The sequence below is a fragment of the Schistocerca piceifrons genome, chromosome X, assembly GCF_021461385.2.
Source record: "Schistocerca piceifrons isolate TAMUIC-IGC-003096 chromosome X, iqSchPice1.1, whole genome shotgun sequence".
In the NCBI taxonomy this organism is placed as follows: Eukaryota; Metazoa; Arthropoda; class Insecta; order Orthoptera; family Acrididae; genus Schistocerca; species Schistocerca piceifrons.
This window is the reverse complement of record NC_060149.1, coordinates 589,115,719-589,137,778: the sequence shown is the minus strand read 5'-3', so window position 1 is coordinate 589,137,778 and position 22,060 is coordinate 589,115,719. Positions and strand designations below refer to the sequence as shown.

At 41.5% G+C, this 22,060-nt stretch overlaps 1 protein-coding gene across 2 annotated transcripts in view; it reads left to right on the top strand.

The window, feature by feature from the left end:
• LOC124722852 (glycine receptor subunit alpha-3) overlaps window positions 1-22,060 on the top strand; it is a 375,323-nt gene that overhangs the window by 234,742 nt on the left and 118,521 nt on the right. For both annotated transcript variants that reach the window (XM_047247978.1, XM_047247977.1), the window contains exons 6-7: window positions 5,556-5,690; window positions 20,696-20,796. In XM_047247978.1, coding sequence (XP_047103934.1) covers window positions 5,556-5,690; window positions 20,696-20,796 — 236 coding nt within the window. The remainder of the gene's footprint in view (window positions 1-5,555; window positions 5,691-20,695; window positions 20,797-22,060) is intronic.

Sequence of the window (22,060 nt, the reverse complement as noted above, 5' to 3'; positions counted from 1 at the left end):
ATACCCACATGAAGAAATCAAGCGGTGTAATGTTGGAAGAACGTGGTGGCCACCCAATGGGTCCTCCGTGTCCGATCCAACAATTAGGAAATTGCGAACAGCTGTTGACCAATGCTGCGGAGCTCCATCTTGTTGAAAAATGATGTTGGGTTGCAAGTCTTGTATCTCAGGGTGCACAAACTGCTTCAACATGTCCAGATACACTGACCCATTCACTGTTTGTTCCGCAAAGAAGAATGGTCCAAGTATCCTGTTGTGCATTACCACCGGCCGGTGTGGCCGTGCGGTTCTAGGCGCTTCAGTCTGGAACCGCGTGACCGCTACGGTCGCAGGTTCGAATCCTGCCTCGGGCATGGATGTGTGTGATGTCCTTAGGTTAGTTAGGTTTAATTATTTCTAAGTTCTAGGCGACTGACGACCTCATAAGTTAAGTCGCATAGTGCTCAGAGCCATTTGAACCATTTGCGCATTACCCCATACCAGACGTTTAGTTTGGAGCTATCACGAACATGTTCAATGACAACTTGCGGATTTTGCGAACCCCAAATCCGAGCGTTATGCCTATTAATCCTTCCTTATAGATGAAAGGTTGCCTCATCTGAGAATAAACATCTTCTCAGGAAGCTGGCATCCATATCAATACAGTACAGCATATCCGCAGCAAATTGTTGTTGGCGAGGTTTGTCGTTCAATGTCAGATGTTGCAGAATTTCCACTTTGTAAGCACACATACGAAGAGGCTGGTGAACTACACGATGCAATGTTGATCAAGGTACATAAAGTTGCCTAGATGCTTGACGAATTGACTTACATGGGCTTCTGAGAAACGTATGTTTGATGTACTCCACTGTCTCTTCTAAAATTCAGTAACCTGCACTGCCAGAATGTTTCAGAACATTTCTTGTTGCCAGAAACTTCCTATTCCGTTCCTTAATTGCTTTCACATCAGGTGGTTCACATTCATACAAACGACGATAATTGCTTTGCACAGTAATCGGCGATTTTGTTTCTGCAAACCACACTAGTGCTTGCATGTGCTGCTGTGGAGTCGCCTTTTTCACTTCATGCGACCATGTTGCACTCTGACGACAATACTTGGCACTTCTGACGCTGGAATAGAAATTCTTTGAGATGCTCTACAATGTGGTGCATTTTCACTGTCGTATCTACTGTGGTTTTTCTCTCCTGATTTATTGGAATGAGGGAGGTTTGAGTGGTACATTATATATAAATAAATAACTTCAGCATTGATTATATATTATTAAATAGTGGCAAAACCAAACCAAAATCAATTAAAATTCAACTCAATAATGATCAGTTACATAGTACTGGTAATTTTTTAACTGCTGCACAATAAAGAAAGAGAGATAAAAACTGGCAGTAATTTACTCATAACATTAGGTATACTTGTTATCGAATACCAAAGAAAAAATAAAGGAAGTTCAGAGCTAAAAAGCCATGAAGGAGAATTTCCTCCTTTATTATTGGCAGCATTACCATATCTTCCAACTATTGGTTCGCTAGCTGGTGGAAAACCTGGTATTGTAGAAGCGGTAATGGACAAGAGAAAGGTGATGCAGAATTCGAAAAACAAAAACGACTTAATTTAGCAATGGAAAAGAAAGCTGTCACTGGAATAAAAAAATTGCAAAAAATAATCCAGTTGTATCCTAATGCGTTAAGTAATTTTGATACAGAAGAACTTGCCAAACAATTAAAAATCAAATACTTTCGTGGTGTTTTTATGATTTATGAATTACCTGGATGTAGTCATAAGACTACTTCAGCTGTCGCTAATCACCCTTGAGAATATGAATCTAGAATAGTTAATTTAGACACATCTGATCATGCTGGCTCACACTGGATCTGTTTTTATAAAAATAAAAAAAATTGTGCTTGATTAATTTGGAGGATATATTCCTAAAGAAGTGGTTAAATATTTATGCTCAAGTGAACTATACTGCAATAGACAACGAATATAACATACATGATGTAATTCATGGCCTATTGTGTGTATTTGTTTTAATACTGTTGTCAAATAATTATAAGATCAATATTTTGGATCTAATGAATGAATATTTTTGGAACTAAGGCGCAGCCTATTGATAGCTCCAATATCTATGAGCAAATAAAGTTAGAAAAATCAAAAAAGAATAGGAATCAAAAACCGAAAATTTTCAGTCAAATATCAGAGATGAAAAATTATTAAAAACAAAACAAAAATGATTAAAAATTCAACAATAATGGAACTGATGTTTGTAATATGTGCACAGGATTAAAATCGTTAGTAGATGTATAAACAGAGTGTAATCAAGCAATTTCAAAATGAAATAAGTGATATTTTGAAACCATTTAAATGTTATATTCATTTTAAATGCACAATACTGGTAGATATGAATCCTGTAAATGGCTATGATGCAGTAACCAAACAATATTTAGAAAATGAGTTAGCTAGTCTTGTTACAAAACCTGAATACACAAGAACTGTAACACAGCTCAGCAACTATGTCAACAAAGAAGAACTAAATGCTGAATACAAAAGTATTCTAACACAATTCAATAAATGAAATGCAATTTATGATAGTGCTATAGAAGATTATCATAAAGAGATACATAGCATCAATACAACTTAATTACGCTTTAGATGGGTGAGGTGTAGAGGAAAGAAAGGTATATCATAAATAAGTACTTGAATCTACATTTAACTTAAGAAAATGAAGCACACAAATATGGATTTCAGTGTTCGCACACAAAAAAAAATAATAGTGATAACCTGTGTTGTCCTAGAGTAACACTAGTTACATTAATATATTGCACAGATTTTATCTTAGACAGAGAACTATCTACTTGTGAAATTAAGAAAATTAGGGAAGGAGAAAGAACAAATTACAAAAAACGTTAACCAGGATATTATGGAAGCAATTAGCTGAGTACAAAGAAGAAAGATTTACTCTAAACGATATTAAAAACGTTGAGCAACTATTCGATATTCAAGTAAATGTTATTCAGTTATTTTTAGTGGTTCCTGAGAAAGCAATAAAATATATCTTTATAAACATTGCAACCATTTTCATGTAATTAACAGTATGTCAGCATTAAAACAAGAAGGTACATAAATGCAAGATAGAAATAAAAGTATGTACATTATTCAAAGGGTACAGAACACAATGCTATGGAAAATAAGATATATTGTGAAAAATGTAATAGATGTTGATATAACAAAGAATACTTAAACAATCACTAAGAATTTTGTGAATAGCTTATAAATGTGAAGAATGTAAAAAGATTTGTTTGGCATCAAAAGTACATACATATAACTTTGAAATATATAGAAACTGTGGTCTAGAGGTAGGTACTAAAAATCATAAATGTTACATGCAATACAACATACAAAAATATGGCATATCTGAAAGAAAATTTAGAAAAGAATATATAGTCAACGGTTGTCAAAAATGTTATAAAATGGTAACAGTGGCGACGTGTGATGGCATGGAAGCAGTGAGACTTTGATAGGTCGCTGGGAGGGGGGCAATGAGCTCTGAGACCACATTCAGTCATATCCCAGATGTGTTCGATCAGACTGAGATATGGCGAGGTGCAGTGGCCAGCACATCAATTGGAACTCCCCACTGTGTTCCTCGAGCCACTTAATCACACTCCTGACCTGGTGTCATGACGCATTATTTTGTTAAAAATGCCACTGCCATCAGGAAATATGATCCTCATGAAGGCGTGTATGTGGTCTGCAACCAGTGTACGATACTCCTTGGCCATCATGTGCAAGCCCCACTGGGCCCATGGATGCCCATGTGAATGCTCCCCAGAGTATAATGGAGCTGCCACCGGTTTCTCTAGCCAACACTACAGGTTTCACGGAGCTGTTTTCCTGGAAGACGACAGATCCGCGCCCTCCCATTGACATGATGAAGAAAGTAGTGGGATTCATGAGACCACGCAATGCTCTGACATTGCACCAACATCCATTGGCAATGGTCACATGCCCAGTTCAGTCATAGTTGCCAATGGTGTGGTGTTAACATTGGCACACGGATTGGTCGTCAGCTGCGAAGACCCATCTTTACGAGTGTTCGATGCACTGTGTGTTCAGACACACTTGTACTCTGACCAGCATTAAAGTCTGATGTTAGATCTGCCACGGTTCGCTGCCTGTCCTGTTTTACCAGTCTGCCCAGCCTACTACTTCTGACATCTGTAATGAGGGGTGGCCACCTAAGCCCACGACTTCTGGACACGGTTTCACTTTGATTTTGCTACATGCTGAAGACACTCACCACAGCACCCCTCGGACACCCAACAAATCGAGCAGTTTGAAAAGCTCGTGCCCAACCTCTAGACCATCACGATCTGCCCCCAGTCAAACTCAAATAGATCACGTGCCTTCGCCATTCTACACACAGACAGCACGTTCACTGATACTACGTACGCTGTGGGTGTGTCTGAGTAGCAGTCAAGTGACACTGCTATCACCTGGACGGGTTTATATCGATAATAAGTCGGGGTCATAATAATCTGGCTGATCAGTGTCAAGTCGCTGACCTAATATCAATAGGGACTCGAATATAGACATTTCTCGGCGACTAGCCAATGATGATTCGTTAGAGAGCTTCTGATCCGTGGGCTGCAGCTGCAGCCGTCGCCTCACCCAGGAAGTTGAAAGGAATAATTGACTCGACAGCTGACACGAGACTGCCAATCCGTTGTTGGACGCCAGCCTCAATACTGTCGCGACTTACGGATACGGCGCGAGCTAGTAGCTAGCACGTGACATGTTGCAGGGAAACTCTGCCCGCGGTTGTAGCGCCATGGTCATGGAAGCACTGTGTGTTGCCAGCGGAATTGGTGCTGCCAGAGACTCCGGGAACAACAGATCGGTATGTTTTTGATGTTGTTGATCTTGTTGTCCGGAACATTTACCCACATGCGGGACAAGCGCAGGCGCTTGTGCCTGTCGTGGCGAGAGATGCCTGAAGCGTAGGCATCGCAGAACGTTGTGTTGTAGGTTTGCAGGAGGTACACACTTCATGTTTCAGTAATGATTTTCATTAGCCCAAAATTCAAGTGACATTATGATTATTATTATGATTATGATTATTATTGTTATTCGTAATGTTATTCTATTATAATTATTTAACTAAACTGTATTGGACGAAGTCTAACATTATGTTCGAAGCCATAATCTGAAGTTATAGATTGGCTGCAAACTATAATGTCATGAAACGGAACGAAATAATTTCGCATTTCAAAGGCAAATTTTTATTTATACTTACTTCCTGGTTTTGGTAACAGAAGACAATATGCTGTGCCAAATGCACCTGTTTCATCAAGTAAATGTGTGAAATGTATGAAAATAAAATATCTGTGTTTTTAAACTCCGATAAATACGTCACACACGAAAATGTCATTCCTGATATGAAATAACGATGAAGATACATATCAAGTCACTCAAAACTGGCGTTGCCTTCAATACTGATGTATTGCTCTGCAGCGCATTAATTGCACCATATGTGTATTTAATTCTGTGTTTTTCTTTTCAGTATCCCATACTACAGATGACATGATATTCCAGTGGGACCCTGACGTTCCTTTGGTAGTTGATGAGAACATAGAGCTTCCCCAGCTGCAGCTAGTAAAAAATTCCACTGCAGACTGTACTCAAGTTTACTCCACAGGTATGCAACCCATCATGTTACACTCTGCTAAATTTGCTGTTTTGTATGTGGTTCATATCATTCCCAATAGTTATAAGTCCCCATCATATGCTTAGAGAAGGTAGTTGAACATCAGCTACAAAATTCCATCGATAAAGAGTTTTCTGTAGATATGCTCAGTTTTGTTTGAATAATAATAATAGATATATTTGTGATTGTTTAATATTAAATGTTATCCCCAATTTTCTCATCGGTTTTTCTGTTTCGTTATCATAATGATGTTCTGCTGCAAGAGTAACAATTTTTTTATAAAATCTTGGCGTTATTTCAACTTCAACGCCTTTCCTTTCGTATTTGAAATGTGTTTTCTTGGGGGGGGGGGGGGGGGAAGGGGGGGGAAGGTCGAGTGAATTCTCTCTCTTTTCACCGCTGTTACCCATTACCTCACCAGTTCATTCTTCTCTCTATCTTCTGAAGGGGAATAGTTTGTGTTCCTAAAAGCGAAATTTAGTTTATATTATATTCAAGCATCTTTGTCTACCTTTCTTTATTTTCGTTCTTTCCTTTGAATATAGAGTTTGTATCCCTCTTAAGTCACGTTTGAGCTCAATACAGTTTGATATGAAATGCGCAGGCATTTCTGAACGAATATTCTTCAGCGCGAATATGTAAGAATCAGCGGAGTTGAGGATATAGGTTTCAGAGTGGTACACTGCAAGAATCCTGGAATGACCTATGCCAAAGTCCTGTTTTACATGTGCATGATATCTCTTACGTTTTTTCAAAGACAAATGGTTTTATCGCGCTTTCTTTACACAGACGCTCACATGCGAGAGCAAATTAGCAGAGGGATGTAAGGATTAATATTTTCATCTAACTAACGCTGCTTTCTGCCATGTCATTTATTTTTTACAATCTGTGTCCTGAACTGGTTGTGTATGTTTTACCGGGGCATTTATTTTCATAGGAGCTTAACATATGTACAGAATGGAGCAGAGATGTTCATGTTAGTATAGTTCAATGCGTAGTATCCTTTTACAAATTATACATAAGATAAATTTTTCATATGATGATAAATCACAGAACCCATTCAGTGGAAAAAACGCTAAGAAAGAAAGTTGGTTTCAGCTGGGAAGATATCGAAAAGCCACAAGAGACTAGCACAAGTTATGGTCAAACAGTCGCCATGATAAACGTTTCAGCCGACGATTAAACTACAATAATATTAGGAAGAATGACATGAGTTACAAATTATGGTGCTGCAAGAATACGAAGTTCAGAACGGTTTGGAGGCAATTCAAGCCCACATCAATGATCTGGCAAAAGGTTACAGTAGCCTGATATGCTACGAGAAAACAGTAGGGGAAAGTTCTGTATCTGTAAGAAAGTGTACTGAGGAATATATCATGTTTCCTGATCGGTATTACGATCCAGTGAGCGATATTAGCATCACACGAAGGAATAAGCACTAGCGACCACAGTAGCAGTTTCCGTATTTTCTGTTGTTTTTGTTGTTCTGAGATATGAAGTCGTGAGCAGTGTTTGTTAATATTACGTGTTCTACAAATTTAAGTACAGTATAATATATTAAAACTATGTGAAGGATATTGTTAACTCTTCAGTTACAGATTTTTTTGGTGAGTAAAATTCTGGATATTTTTAACATTAATTGCATAGCTTGTGAAAGTTTAAGCCATACTTCGTCAACCATGCGCCTTCTTTTACCTTGAAACGGAAGGTCTTTTACCATGGAACACGTGATATTTTCAAACGTTTGCCTTTCGCGGGCAAGTGCTCACCAACTGGGTTCGAGTCCCGAGTTCGACTCTCGGTCCGGCACAAAGTTTTAATCTGCCAGGAAGTTTCATATCAGCGCACACTCTGCTGCAGAGTGAAAATCTCATTCTGGAAACCTCCCCCAGGCTCTGGCTAAGCCATGTCCCCGCAATATCCTTTCTTTCAGGAGTGCTAGTTCTGCAAGGTTCGCAGGAGAGCTTCTGTAAAGTTTGGAAGGTAGGAGACGAGATACTGGCAGAAGTAAAGCTGTGAGGACCGGGCGTGAGTCGTGCTTCGGTAGCTCAGATAGTAGAGCACTTGCCCGCGAAAGGCAAAGTGTCCCGAGTTCGAGTCTCGGTCGGGCACACAGTTTTAATCTGCCAGGAAGTTTTATCTCTTTTCATTCTTGAGATATTGCTTCTTACGAGTATATCCGCGGACAGGTCTCTCGCGGTGCGCCCGAACCTTTCCTGCACTTCGGGAACTAAGTGGTCGTAAAAATCGTCGTATCTCATAAACGGTTCAAGATATCGAAACGACAATTTTTGGAAATGACAGCACGCATAAAGGACTATTTTATAGTATGATTAACACTCGACAAGTTTTTGTAAACGCGTGAGCAGAGTGAAAACAAGACTCCCTACAAATTACAGCATGAGAGGTTTTGTCCGAATTTTCATAGCCAAACAAACAGAGAGGAACAGATAAATGGGGTATCAAAAAGACCAGCGTGAGATCTAGTGAAAATATTTAACTGCTTGGAAATAATAAGAATAATTAACGAAAACTTAATTAATGAGTTGAAGAAAAATTGAAATATTTCACGAAAAACTTTCATCTGTTCAAGGCCTACCTGTTTTGCACATAAAAAGATACGTTTGTGCGGTATTTAAATGTCAAAAAGGCTTCCTTCGAATCAAGTACCAAAGTTAGGATTTTCGAGAACAGAAGACGTTAGGAAGGCAAACGAGGAGTCAGTAAGATAATGCTTTCTGAATAAAACGTGAAAATAAAAAGTGAAAGTAATCGGTCGAATATTTTATGAAATGATTTGTGTAAAAGAAATAAGTAGATCAGAGAAACGTTCTACGTGTCTTTGAATTATCATGAATAGACAATGAGGTGCACCAAACGTTTCCCTAACACTTTTTATTTCATACTTCGAGACAAATCATTTCACAAAACGTTTGACTTTCTTTTCAAATATTTTGTATGCCTTACTTTTACAGACTATTTAGATTAATTGAAACATCAAATATCTGTAAAATTTCATGGTTCTCTGCAATTTATTAGGAATTTAATGTGTGTGATATACTGGGATAGGTGTGTACAAACTTACAGATCAAGTACTTTGGCAAGACCTTAAAAATATACTTGGCGATTCAGTATAAACAGTATACATAAAACTTAGTATACAGAATTGTAACTGAGTCAGTTAAAATGTGATACATGCCTGGGATCGATACCAGGACCTTATTTTTTGTTTTATGCTGTTCTCAAGCTCTGTATTTAACGTAGTCAGTCATTCTTCAGCATTTATTGGCTGTTAAAAGTTCTTGATCGCGTAAAAAAAAACATTCGTCTTTAATTTATTGATGCGATAATCCAATGCTCCTCTGCTCATTCACGTGTATTCGAAGAATTTGTTTGGTGATCTTCGTAACTGATGATATGAATTACGAAATTCTCCATGGAGATTCCTACCTTTGTAAATTTCATGCACAGCATTCCTTTTTGCTTTATTTTCTTAAGTAAACCTAATTTTGTAGCCTTGCTCTCCAACTACAGTATTGTACAGTTTAGGGGCGCCGTTTTATAGAAACAGCTGGTTGGCTCTTAGCAGCCATCTTGTAGCTCGACAAGGTCGCTCGCACCCAGGTCGCTTCTGTCACTCACATAGGACACTACTTAATGATAACAATCCTGATAGCCAAATGCGATTTTGCAAATGGTACTGATGACGAACAATTTGTGGCGAAGGTAGTGTGGAGTGACAATGCACAATTTAAACTTAATGTAACGGTTAATCGGCACAACAGGTTGTACTGGGCACTAGAAAATCCGCATGTTTATGTGGATAAAGAGGTCAATCTACCAGGAGTTCATGTGTGGTGTGGACTGTCATCTAGGGGCTTAGTAGGACCCTCTTTCTTTGATACTACTGTCACTGGAGAAGTTTACCTGGAAATGTTCTGCACATCAATTTTGCCAGGTATACGTGTGCTTTATAGAGCTGATGAAGAGGTCTTCTACCAACAGGACAGGGCGCCACCACACTACCACCTAGCCATATGAGCTTTCCTGGATGACAATTTTCCAGGGCATTGGATTGGACGAAGAGGGCCCATTGAGTTCCCTCCACGTTCGCCAGATCTAACACCTATGGACTTTTGCTTGTGGGGAACTGGGAAAGATAACGTCTATCGACGTAAGCTATGCACGCTGGAGGAACTTCACCAGGAGATTACAGCGACATGTGCAGCTATCGCCACAGTAACATTGACTGATGTAGTTGTGGAGACCGCTCGTCGTTCTGTTATGTGTATAGCTGCCAACGGTGAACATTTGGAACATTTAAAGTAACCATGTGCTAAACTGGAGGTTGTACAACATGTGTGATTAATTATTAAATGTAAAATAAACACATAAGTAATACTTTTCGTTCCTTAAAGTGTGTATACATTTTTCTGGCGGACTCTGTTTATTATTTTTCAAAACATGTTCCTTCTGGTATATTACAAGGTGACACACTGAGACTACAAGTTTCACAAACCTAAGCCAGAAACAAGTATTACCTCTTGTTTCCAGCAATAGTTACGCAGTTTTAGGCATGGTATGTGTAAACATATTTACATACATATAAACACTTTTAGTCTCACAGTGCTTTTTCAACAAAATTGAAACAATACAAAGAATATGTAAATGTAAAGGTGCTAGATTTCCACTTTTATGCAGGTGTTGTTACTTCTAAGATATTATAAAGGTAATTCATTATTATTTATACCAAGATGTCATTTGCCAAATAAATTTTTCCTCTAGGTATTAGATGTGACTCTAAATCGCAAAATGGTTTCAACTGTTAAATTTTTGCTTTCTTAGGAAGAAACAAATTTTTGCTGCAAAAATATGACTATCAAATCAGTTTGTTCGCTTTACATATTCTCGTGAAATTTTTCTCTGTGAAGCAATATATCTGGTTGTTCTAGCAGATCAAGTTTTCTACCATTATTTTCTGTGTGGGTACAGTTAGGTAGTTGTGAATTTCATTCATTAGCGCATGTCTATTCAGGAACAGGAAATTGGCACCATCAAACCAACTGCAATGAATAATAGGTTCTCAATAAACTCGATTAACAAAATGTACAACAAAATACAGGCTGACATCAACAATGGAAACATCGCCAACAGCTTAACTGTACTCCATAGAGAAAATAATGATATAAAATTTGATGTGCTAGAACAGCCAGAAACATTGCTATACAGAGAAAACTTCTCCAAGAACATCTGAAACGCACAGACACTATAACACCCACAGTTTTTTCGCCAAAAAAAATAAAAAAATGGCTCTGAGCACTATGGGACTTAACATCCGAGGTCATCGGTCCTCTAGAACTTAGAACTACTTACCCTAACTAACCTAAGGACATCACACACATCCATGCCCGAGGCAGGATTCGAACCTGCGACCGTAGCGCTCGCGCCGTTCCAGACTGTAGCGCCTAGAACCGCTCGGCCACTCCGGCCGGCTTTTTCAGCAATTTCAAAAGTTTATTTTATCCTAAAGAAGCAAGAATTTAACAGCTCAAGCAATTTTACAATGCACGAACACATCCGATATCTACAGAAATTGGCAAATAATATCTGTGTATACATAATAATGTAATATGTTTATGTTGTTCTTCTGGTCTTCAGTTTCAAGACTGGTTTGATGCAGCTCTTCATGCTACTCTTTCCTGTGCAAGCCTCTTCATCTCTGAATAATGACTGCAGCCAACTTCCTTCTGAATCTACTTACTGTATTGACCTTTCGGTCTTCCTCTACTATTTTTGCTCCCCACACTTCCCTCGAATACTAAATTAGTGTTCCGTAGGAGTACCAGAATGTGTCCTATCAAACTATCCCTTCTTTTGACCAAGTTGTGCCACAAATTTCTTGTCTCCTCATTAGTAACGCCCATTTGATCTTCAGCGTTTTTTCTGTAGCACCACATTTCAAAAGCCTCTATTCGCTTTTTGTTTAAACTATTTATTGTCCATATTTCTCTTCCATACATGGCTACACTCCAGACAAATACCTTCACAAAAAACTTCATAAGACTTAAATCTATACTCGATATTACAAATTTCTCTTCTTCAGTGACGCTTTTGTTGTGATTGCCAGTCTACATTTTACATCCTCTGTATGTCGGTCATCATCAGCTATTTTTCCGCCCAAATAGCAAAACTCATCCACTACTTTTTGTATCTTGTTTGTCAACGTAATTTCTTCAGTTGATTTAATACAACTGCACCCCATTATCCCTGTTTGCTTTTGTTGATGTTCATCTAATATCCTCCCTTCAAAACACCATCCTTTCCATTCATCTGATCTTCCAAGTACTAAAAGCCTTTGACAGAATTACGATGTCATCAGCAAACCTCAAAGTTTTAATTTCTTCCAGATGAACTTTAATTCCTTCTCCAATTTTTTTTGGTTCCCTTTACTGCTTAATCAATGTATAGATCGAGTAATATCGAGGATAGGCTACAACCCTTTCTCACTGCTTCCGTCTCATGCCCTTCGACTCTTGTAATTGTCGTCTCGTTCCTGTACAAGTTGTAAATAGCCTTTCGCTCCCTCCCTTTTACCCCTACTACCTTCAGAATTTCAAAAAGAATATTCCAGTCAACATTGCCAAAAGCCTTCTCCAAGTCTACAAATGCTGTAAGTGAGGGTTCGCCTTTCCTTAACCTACCTTCTAAGAAACGGTGTAGGATCAGTACTGCCTCGCACGTTCCTACATTTTTTTGGGAATCCAAACTGATTTTCCCCAAGGTCATCTTCAACCAATTTCTCCATTCCTCTATAAAGAAATTTCTGTTAGTATTTTGCAGTTGTAACGTACTAAACTGTTATTTCGGTATTATTCACACATGTCAGCATCTGTTTCCTTTGCAACTGAAATTAATACAATCTTCTTCAAGTCTAAGGGTATTTTGCCTGCCTCATATACCTTGCACACCAGATGGAATAGTTTTTTCATGGCAGGCTTTCTCAAAGATAACAGTAGTTCTAAGGGAATGTCATCTATTGCGGGGTCCTTGTATCGACTTAAGTCTTTCAGTCTTCTGTCAAATTCTTCTCGCAGTATGTCTCCCATCACATCTTCATCTACATCCTTTTCTATAATATTGCCTTCAATTTCATCTCCCTTGTGTAGATCCTCTGTATACTCCTTCCAGCTTTCACCTTCCCATTCCTTCTTAGTACTGGTTTTCCATCTGAGCTCTTGGTATTCATACAGCTTGCTCTCTTTTCTCCAAAGGCTACTTTAATTTTCCTGTAGGTGGTATACACTCCTGGAAATGGAAAAAAGAACACATTGACACCGGTGTGTCAGACCCACCATACTTGCTCCGGACACTGCGAGAGGGCTGTACAAGCAATGATCACACGCACGGCACAGCGGACACACCAGGAACCGCGGTGTTGGCCGTCGAATGGCGCTAGCTGCGCAGCATTTGTGCACCGCCTCCGTCAGTGTCAGCCAGTTTGCCATGGCATACGGAGCTCCATCGCAGTCTTTAACACTGGTAGCATGTCGCGACAGCGTGGACGTGAACCGTATGTGCAGTTGACGGACTTTGAGCGAGGGCGTATAGTGGGCATGCGGGAGGCCGGGTGGACGTACCGCTGAATTGCTCAACACGTGGGGCGTGAGGTCTCCACAGTACATCGATGTTGTCGCCAGTGGTCGGCGGAAGGTGCACGTGCCCGTCGACCTGGGACCGGACCGCAGCGACGCATGGATGCACGCCAAGACCGTAGGATCCTACGCAGTGCCGTAGGGGACCGCACCGCCACTTCCCAGCAAATTAGGGACACTGTTGCTCCTGGGGTATCGGCGAGGACCATTCGCAACCGTCTCCATGAAGCTGGGCTACGGTCCCGCACACCGTTAGGCCGTCTTCCGCTCACGCCCCAACATCGTGCAGCCCGCTTCCAGTGGTGTCGCGACAGGCGTGAATGGAGGGACGAATGGAGACGTGTCGTCTTCAGCGATGAGAGTCGCTTCTGCCTTGGTGCCAATGATGGTCGTATGCGTGTTTGGCGCCGTGCAGGTGAGTGCCACAATCAGGACTGCATACGACCGAGGCACACAGGGCCAACACCCGGCATCATGGTGTGGGGAGCGATCTCCTACACTGGCCGCACACCACTGGTGATCGTCGAGGGGACACTGAATAGTGCACGGTACATCCAAACCGTCATCGAACCCATCGTTCTACCATTCCTAGACCGGCAAGGGAACTTGCTGTTCCAACAGGACAATGCACGTCCGCATGTATCCCGTGCCACCCAACGTGCTCTAGAAGGTGTAAGTCAACTACCCTGGCCAGCAAGATCTCCGGATCTGTCCCCCATTGAGCATGTTTGGGACTGGATGAAGCGTCGTCTCACGCGGTCTGCACGTCCAGCACGAACGCTGGTCCAACTGAGGCGCCAGGTGGAAATGGCATGGCAAGCCGTTCCACAGGACTACATCCAGCATCTCTACGATCGTCTCCATGGGAGAATAGCAGCCTGCATTGCTGCGAAAGGTGGATATACACTGTACTAGTGCCGACATTGTGCATGCTCTGTTGCCTGTGTCTATGTGCCTGTGGTTCTGTCAGTGTGATCATGTGATGTATCTGACGCCAGGAATGTGTCAATAAAGTTTCCCCTTCCTGGGACACTGAATTCACGGTGTTCTTATTTCAATTTCCAGGAGTGTATATCTTTCCCCTAGTGAAACATATTTCTAAAGCCTTACATTTGTCCTCTAGCGATTCCTGTTTAGCCATTTTGCGCTTTTTCAATCTTTATGTCATCTATACACATACCAAATATCTTTACATCATTTTGGAAATAACAACATTTCTATGAATGTGGAAATGTAGCATCTTTACAAAGATGGGACTACAAAATGCTTACGAGCATTTCCAATGAAGTATTCTGTGGTTGACTTAGCATTCGTTAGAATCTCACATTCATCATCTGTTTGGCCAACTCTGATGAAAGTGTTGTCGTACAAAAGAACTAATACGCACACTGCTAGTCCTTAAAATTACAAAACCAGGAAGAATAGAAAATAAGGACATTTTACTTATTGCGTGTATGTAGTGTTGTAGGATAAGTACACGATTAAAACTGTTATGTTGAGGGATACAATGAGCAATATTTAATACACAGGGCAGCAACAATGGCTCTGTCCCGGCTGGGCATCAAGTCGAACCGATCTCGGCTGGCACACATGGGTAATTCGTTTCTTACTGCTTCAACTCCATGACAGAGTTCGTCAACTGTAGGAGTTGGCGAGTGATGGATTGCCAGTTTCTCGGCCACCGATGATAATATACATTTTAAATAGCTGTGAGGTCTGGAGAACGTTCTGGTCAGGGCACCAGTCGACCGCCTCGCTACTACAGTGTCAAGGGAAGTCGTAGCCATGATCGGCGTTAATGCATACTTGACTTACTGTAAACAAACCCGTTCCCCGACTCGGGGTATGTGAGGTAGCGGAATGATGCTGTAGAGCCAAGCAAATAATATGCCTGCCCTCTTTGAAGCTAGTCGTGTGGGACCTTCGAGATACTGCATGGCGTTGCATATGGCCTTCCTGTACCTATCGTTCCACATTCATATGGAGCACCGACCAATTCGAGCAGTAACATTCCGAAATGACAAAGCATACTGACGCTCTTGATTCTTGACACGTGTTGGTCGTCGTTTCTGTTTCTTACATAAAGAATAACAAGCTCTTCTGTCAAAAAACAACATTCAAATGCCATTACAGAATGAGAACTCCGCTGCGTAATCTTTCCTTATATAAACCATCTGAATGTCTGTGTGGACACCTATTACTGGACAGTTACATGAGGTGTGTCTACCCTTCGCCTTTATGACGACTTGAACTCTGCTGGTAACACTTCCTGTGAGCTGTCTGAATGTGTGTCGAGCAATGGCAGTCCATTATTCCACAAGTGCCGCAACCAGAGTAGGTAGAGATTTTGGACGCTGGGATCTGCAGTGCAGTCGACTTTCTAATTCATCCCAATGGTGTTCCATTGGATGGAGGTCGGGACTCTGGACACGCCAGTCGATTTCAGGAATGTTATTGTCCACAAACCTTTGCCTCACAGATGCTACTTTATGACGCGATGCATTGTAATTCCGATACAGTCAATCAACGTCTCTGAACTGTTTCTCTGCTGTACATAGTATACGACCCTGTAAATGTGTCTATATCTTTCTGCATTTAGAATTTTCTTAAGCACAATAAGAGGAGCACATCCTAACCACGAAAACACTCCCATATCGTAATATTACCTCCTCCGTACTTCACTATTGGCAGGTAACGTTCTCCAGGCATTCGCCAAACCCAAACACTTCCATCGGATTCCCAGAGAGTATAGCGTGATTCATCACTCCAAATCAATCGTTTCCAGTCATGCATTGTCTAGTGGCATCGCTCTTTACACTAGCTAAAAATCACTTACCAATGACTACAGAAAATTGTGGCTTTTGAGGAGATGCTCGACCACTATACGCCATTATTTTTAACTCCTTACCCACAGACATTGAGCTAGTAGGAGTGCTGGCGACACTTCGGAACTCATGAGTGATTCCTTCCGCGGATTTCTAGCGTTTCAAATGGTTAAAATGGCTCAAACACTATGGGACTTAACATCTGAGGTCACCATTCCCCTATACTTAAAGCTACTTAAACCTAACTAACCTAAGGACATCACACACATCCATGCCCAAGGCAGGATTCGAACCTGCGACCGTAGCAGCAGCGCGGTTCCGGGCTGAAGCGCCTAGAACCATTCGGCCACAGAGGCCGGCTTCTAGCGCTTTTTACAATGCTCGAAGCCCAGTGTCCTTTAGTACATGAGTTCCGTCTTCTCTTTGTTTAGCTGTTGTTGTTTCTTCGCTTTTCCACTTCAGTCACATCACCAACAGTCGATTGGGGCAGCTTTAGAAGGGCTGAAATACCCCTGATGCATTTGTTACTCGGGTACAATCTGATGACTAGCCCACATTAGATGTCAGTGAGTTCTCCTGACAGCCGTTTCCGCTCTTACTGCTTCTCTTCTGACAATAAAGCACTCCTCGCCTCCAATTATAATGGCGAGTCCTCCTCTGTTGACATCTAGTGATCAGATCCGCATTACATAACGGTGTTCCGGTTCTTTTGAGCAGGTTGTGTGCAGTATGTAGATGGTATTGCTCTTAACTACTTGGTGTAATTGTGCTGAAATGCTTATTATTTCCATATCCAAGCACGTAGTACACTTTATGTTTACCTGTCGTTTGTTGCAGCGTGCCCTCACGGTTTCACAATTTTAATGGCAAAAGTATATTTTAATTACTTCTGAACACAATTGAGGGCAAACATTTCTTCCTGCGACAGTAAATAATTTTTCTGAATACTAATAATATTACTAAAGTGTGGCAATTAAAATCTAAAAGATGTTTCTAGATGTGGCCTGCCTTTCTGAAGCACCATTCTGTGAGCAACTACATAATTAATGGAAAAATATGTAATAATAAAATTATGCTTAACTTTTCACCTTCAGAACTACATAGTTTTTATAGTTGTCACTAGTTTTGTTCTAATAAGACCTACTTCAGATCTAACATTTTATTTTGTGTGTAAAACCAGTCTTTTTAGACCAAAACTAGTTAGAACTACTAAAATTGTGCTCTCTTCTCGAGAAATATATCTACAACTGTGGAGAAAACTGTCAAACATACATAAGTGCTAAGTAAATGCCACTACAAGCGTGACCTCATATTTTGAGGAGAAAATGTGCAACTGTAAGGTAATAGATCCCGCTCGAAAATTTGAGGCATAACTCTGACAGTGCGCAGTTTTGACCTTCATAACATATACACTATGTGATCAAAAGTATCCAGACACCCCCAAAAACATACGTCCTTCATATTAGGTGCATTGCGCTGCCACCTACTGCCAGCTACAGCGACCTCAGTAGTCATAATACATCGTGAGAGAGGAGAATGGGGCGCTCCGCAGAACTCATGAAGTTCGAACGTGGTCAAGTGATTGGGTGTCACTTGTGTCACAAGTCTGTAAGCGAGATTTTCATACTCCTAAAATCCCTAGGTCTACTGTTTCCGATGTGATAGTGAAGTGGAAACGTGAAGGGAAACGTAATGCACAAAAGCGTACAGGCCGACCTCGTCTGTTGACTGAAAGAGACCGCCGAAAGTTGAAGAGGGTCGTACTGTGTAATAGGCAAACATCTATCTAAACCAACACACAGGAATACCAAACTGCATCAGGATCCACTGCAAGTACTATGACAGTTAGGCAGGAGGTGAGAAAACTTGGCTTTCATGGTCGAGCGGCTGGTAAATGCCAAACGACGCCTCGCTTGGTATAAGAAGCGTAAACACTGGATAATTGAACATTGTGTGGAGTGACGAATCACGGTACACAATGTGGCGATCCGATGGCAGTGTAAGTATGGCGAATGCCCGGTGAACGTCATCTGCCAGCGTTTGTAGTGCCAACAGTAAAATTCGGAGACGATGGCGTTATAGTATGGTCGTACTTTTCATGGAAGGCGCTTGCACCCCTTTTTGTTTTGCGTGGCACTATTACAGCACAGGCCTACATTGATGTTTCAGGCACTTTCTTGCTTCTCACTGTTGAAGAGCTATTTAGGGACGACGATTGCATCTTTCAACACGATCGAGTACCTGTTCATAATGCACGGCCTGTGGCGGAGTGGTTACACGATTATAACATCCCTGTAATGGACTGACCTGCGCAGAGTCCTGACCTGAATCCTATAGAATACCTTTGGGATATTTTGGAACTCCGACTTCGTGCCAGGCCTCACCGACCGACATCGATACCCCTCCTCAGTGCAGCACTCCGTGAAGAATGGGCTGCCATTACCCATGAAACCTTCCAGCAAAATTCAAATGGCTCTAAGCACTATGGGACTTAACATCTGAGGCCATCAGTCCCCTAGACTTAGAACAACTTAAACCCAACTAACCTAAGGACATCACACACATCCATGCCCGAGGTAGGATTCGAACCTGCGGCCGTAGCAGCAGTGCGGTTCCGCACTGAAGCGCCTAGAACCGCTCAGCCACAGCGGCCGGCAAACCTTCCAACACCTGATTGAGTGTATGCCTGCGAGAGTGGAAGTTGTCATCAAGGCTAAGAGTGGGCCAAAACCATATTGAATTTCAGCATCACCGATGGAAAGGGGGGGGGGCCTCATGAACTTGTAAGTCATTTTCAGTTAGGTAGCCAGATACTTTCGATCACATAGTGTAGCTTTTAAGTACGCGCACGCATTGGATTACACTCGCTTCATCCCACTGCAGCTGCTTGATGTCCGAGCATGTAATACTGCACAGTGAGTAAAAGGTTTGTGAAATACTGTTTTGATATTGGTAACATGCTTTGATCATGCTGTCAAAGTGTACAATCTTTAATGTATGGCTGGTATCACACCTATTTTTGCTTTGAACATTTTTATGTTACGATTCGCCACTCTGTTCCTCCATCACACTCCTGGCCTTTGTGGCATAGAGCATTATCTTGTTGTAACACGTCACTGCTGTGGGGAAACATGATCCTCATGAAAGGGTTTTCGTGGCCTGTAGCCAGTGTGCGATACTCCTTGGCAGCCATGGTGCCTTTCACAAGCTCCACTAGACCCACAGATGCCTGCATGAATGTCCCCGAGCATAATCGAGTCGCCGCCAGCTTGTCTTTGTCCTGCAGTACAAGTATCATACGGCTGTTCCTGGAAGACGACGGTTTCGTGCCCTCCTATCAGTATGATGAAGAAGGTAAAGGGATTAATGAGACCATGCAACGCTCTGCCAGTGCACCAACGTCCATTGCCGATGGTCGCTTGCCCATTTCAGTCGTAGTTGCTGATCTTGTGGTGTTAAAATTGGCACATGCATGGGTCATCAGCTGTGGAGGCCCATCGTTAGGAGTGTTTGGTGCACTCTGTGTTCATAGAAACTTGTATTCTGCCTGACATTACAGTCAGATGTTACCCCTGCCACACTTCGCCCCCTGTCCTATTGTACCAGTCTGCTCAGGCTACTACGTCCGACATCCGTAATGAAGGATGACTGCCCAGCACCACGACGTCTAGAATTGGTTTCACCTTAGTTTCGCTACGTGTTGAAGACATTCACCACAGCACTCCTCGAACACAAGACAAGCCGTGCAGTTTCCGAAATGCTCGTGCCGAGCCTACAGGCCGTCACAATCTGCCTTCGGTCAAACTCAGATAGATCACGTACCTCCCCCATTCTACACATGGGCAGGACGCTCACTGATACTACATGCACCGTGGGTGTGTCTGACTAGCAGTCATTCCTGGCCAGATGACGGTGCTATATCCTGGACGGGTTTCTATCGATAGTAGGTCGGTGTTCATAACGTTCTGGCTGATCAATGTATGAGGTCAAGTTGGTGACGTTCAGGTGAAGGTGTAGACACAAAGTGAAACTGGAGCACATCATGTATAATCTTGTGTGCTGAGCCATGGATAAAGTTTACTATTGCTGCAGTGTCATCCAGAATCTCTCGGCTGTTTTATATCACGATAGTGTCAACAGCTGTAACTTTTTGGTGTTACAAAATGATGTGTCTGACATGGATGAGCTGCAGCTGCCAGACATCATACCAACTGTGAGCATTGGTTTCCAGTCATAGATTTGCTGCAGTGACAAAACATACAGCACAAGACTGGATCTGTGATGATGCAGAGGTGGAATAACAGAACTCTGTCCACCTCTCCTTACAGGTTTTTGTTGCCATGCAGGAGCTTATACATTTGCTTGATGCTACTTTTGTTGAGCTTACTACTAAGGAAAATCCTAACCAATGTATATGCTACTGGTGCCATTTTTATTACGCAACTTAGCGTTTTATGTGGGTATTCCCATAATGGAAATATAAAAACAGCTATCGCAGAAGTATCTTGTTTGATTCCAGGTAACTTCACCTGTCTGGAGGTTGTATTCGTGCTCAAACGTCGCCTGGGATACTACCTATTCCACACGTATATCCCAACCTGCCTGATTGTCATTATGTCTGTAAGTATGAAACGCTGTAATTGCTTGTCTACTGATGCGACTCTAGCATCGAGTTACATCTTCACATACTACATGTCCTTTCCCAGAGCAATTTCAATCGTTTTTCCTTCTCAGACTATGATATTATTTCTGAAATCTACTAATCCTGTCAGTTATAATCTACTGTACACCTTCAGTTCAAATAACGACTATAGTCTAGCTTTTCCCAACATAACTGCGAGCCTATCCATCTCATATCACCTACCTCTCATCTCTTGACCCTTCCCAGTATTCATCATGCTTTCTTTTTTTCATGTTGCTTCCTCCCCAGTTGCACCTGCATCCATCTCCCTTACCTACAATGTTACGAGGAATCCATAGCACCGTCGTCCTCATAGGATACAAAAGCACACAAATCATGAACATCTCTTCAGACTTCAAATTATTATGTTTAATCTGATCAAAGTAGTTTTGTGTATTTTACTTGTTTTATTCAAGGGCTCGAGAGCAGTAACATGGCCGCTGATAGCCACAGTCTACTGAAGGAATATAAATGACAGATAAATTTAAATACATGATTGTTTGAGATTAGATTGTGTTGTTTAAAAATACCTAATTTCCCAGAAGTTCTTTCAGTTTGAAGCGAATTGAAAACTGTTATGTATTATATACGCTGGTGTGCAAAACTTAAGGATGAAAGTAACTTCCCATGATGTGTCATTGCCAAGTGACATAGTTCAATGAAATGTAGGCCATGCATAGGAATAACTGCTACAGCCAAGTACAGAAAAAAACGGAAAATAAATACGCAATGAGACAAACAGAAATTACACATTTATTCAAAGACAACAATTACACTCAAGTCACCGAAATTCAGAATGGTTCCCAGGACCTTGCAAGGCAGGATCTAATTCTTAATAGGGTGTATAATCACCATGGACGGCAACGCACGCCCTTCAACGTTCACTCTATGCTGGCACAAGGTTTCTAAGGAGTTCTTGCAGAAGGGGTTCCACCAGCGCTGTTGACAGCTTCTGGATGGTCACTAGCGCATGTAGACATGTTGCAATATGTCTCCCAAACACACCCGTCATGTGCTCGATGGGGTTTAAATTCGGGCACCAGGCAGGCTAATCCATTTGCCGAACATGCTCTTGATCCAAAAGTTCCTCCACCTGCGATGTTCCAAGCAATCACGCATTGTCATCTACAAAACTCAAGGCTCAGCCAAATGCACCTGCATTATGTGATTACCTGTTCCCATCTCTCGCCATGTGAGGGTACA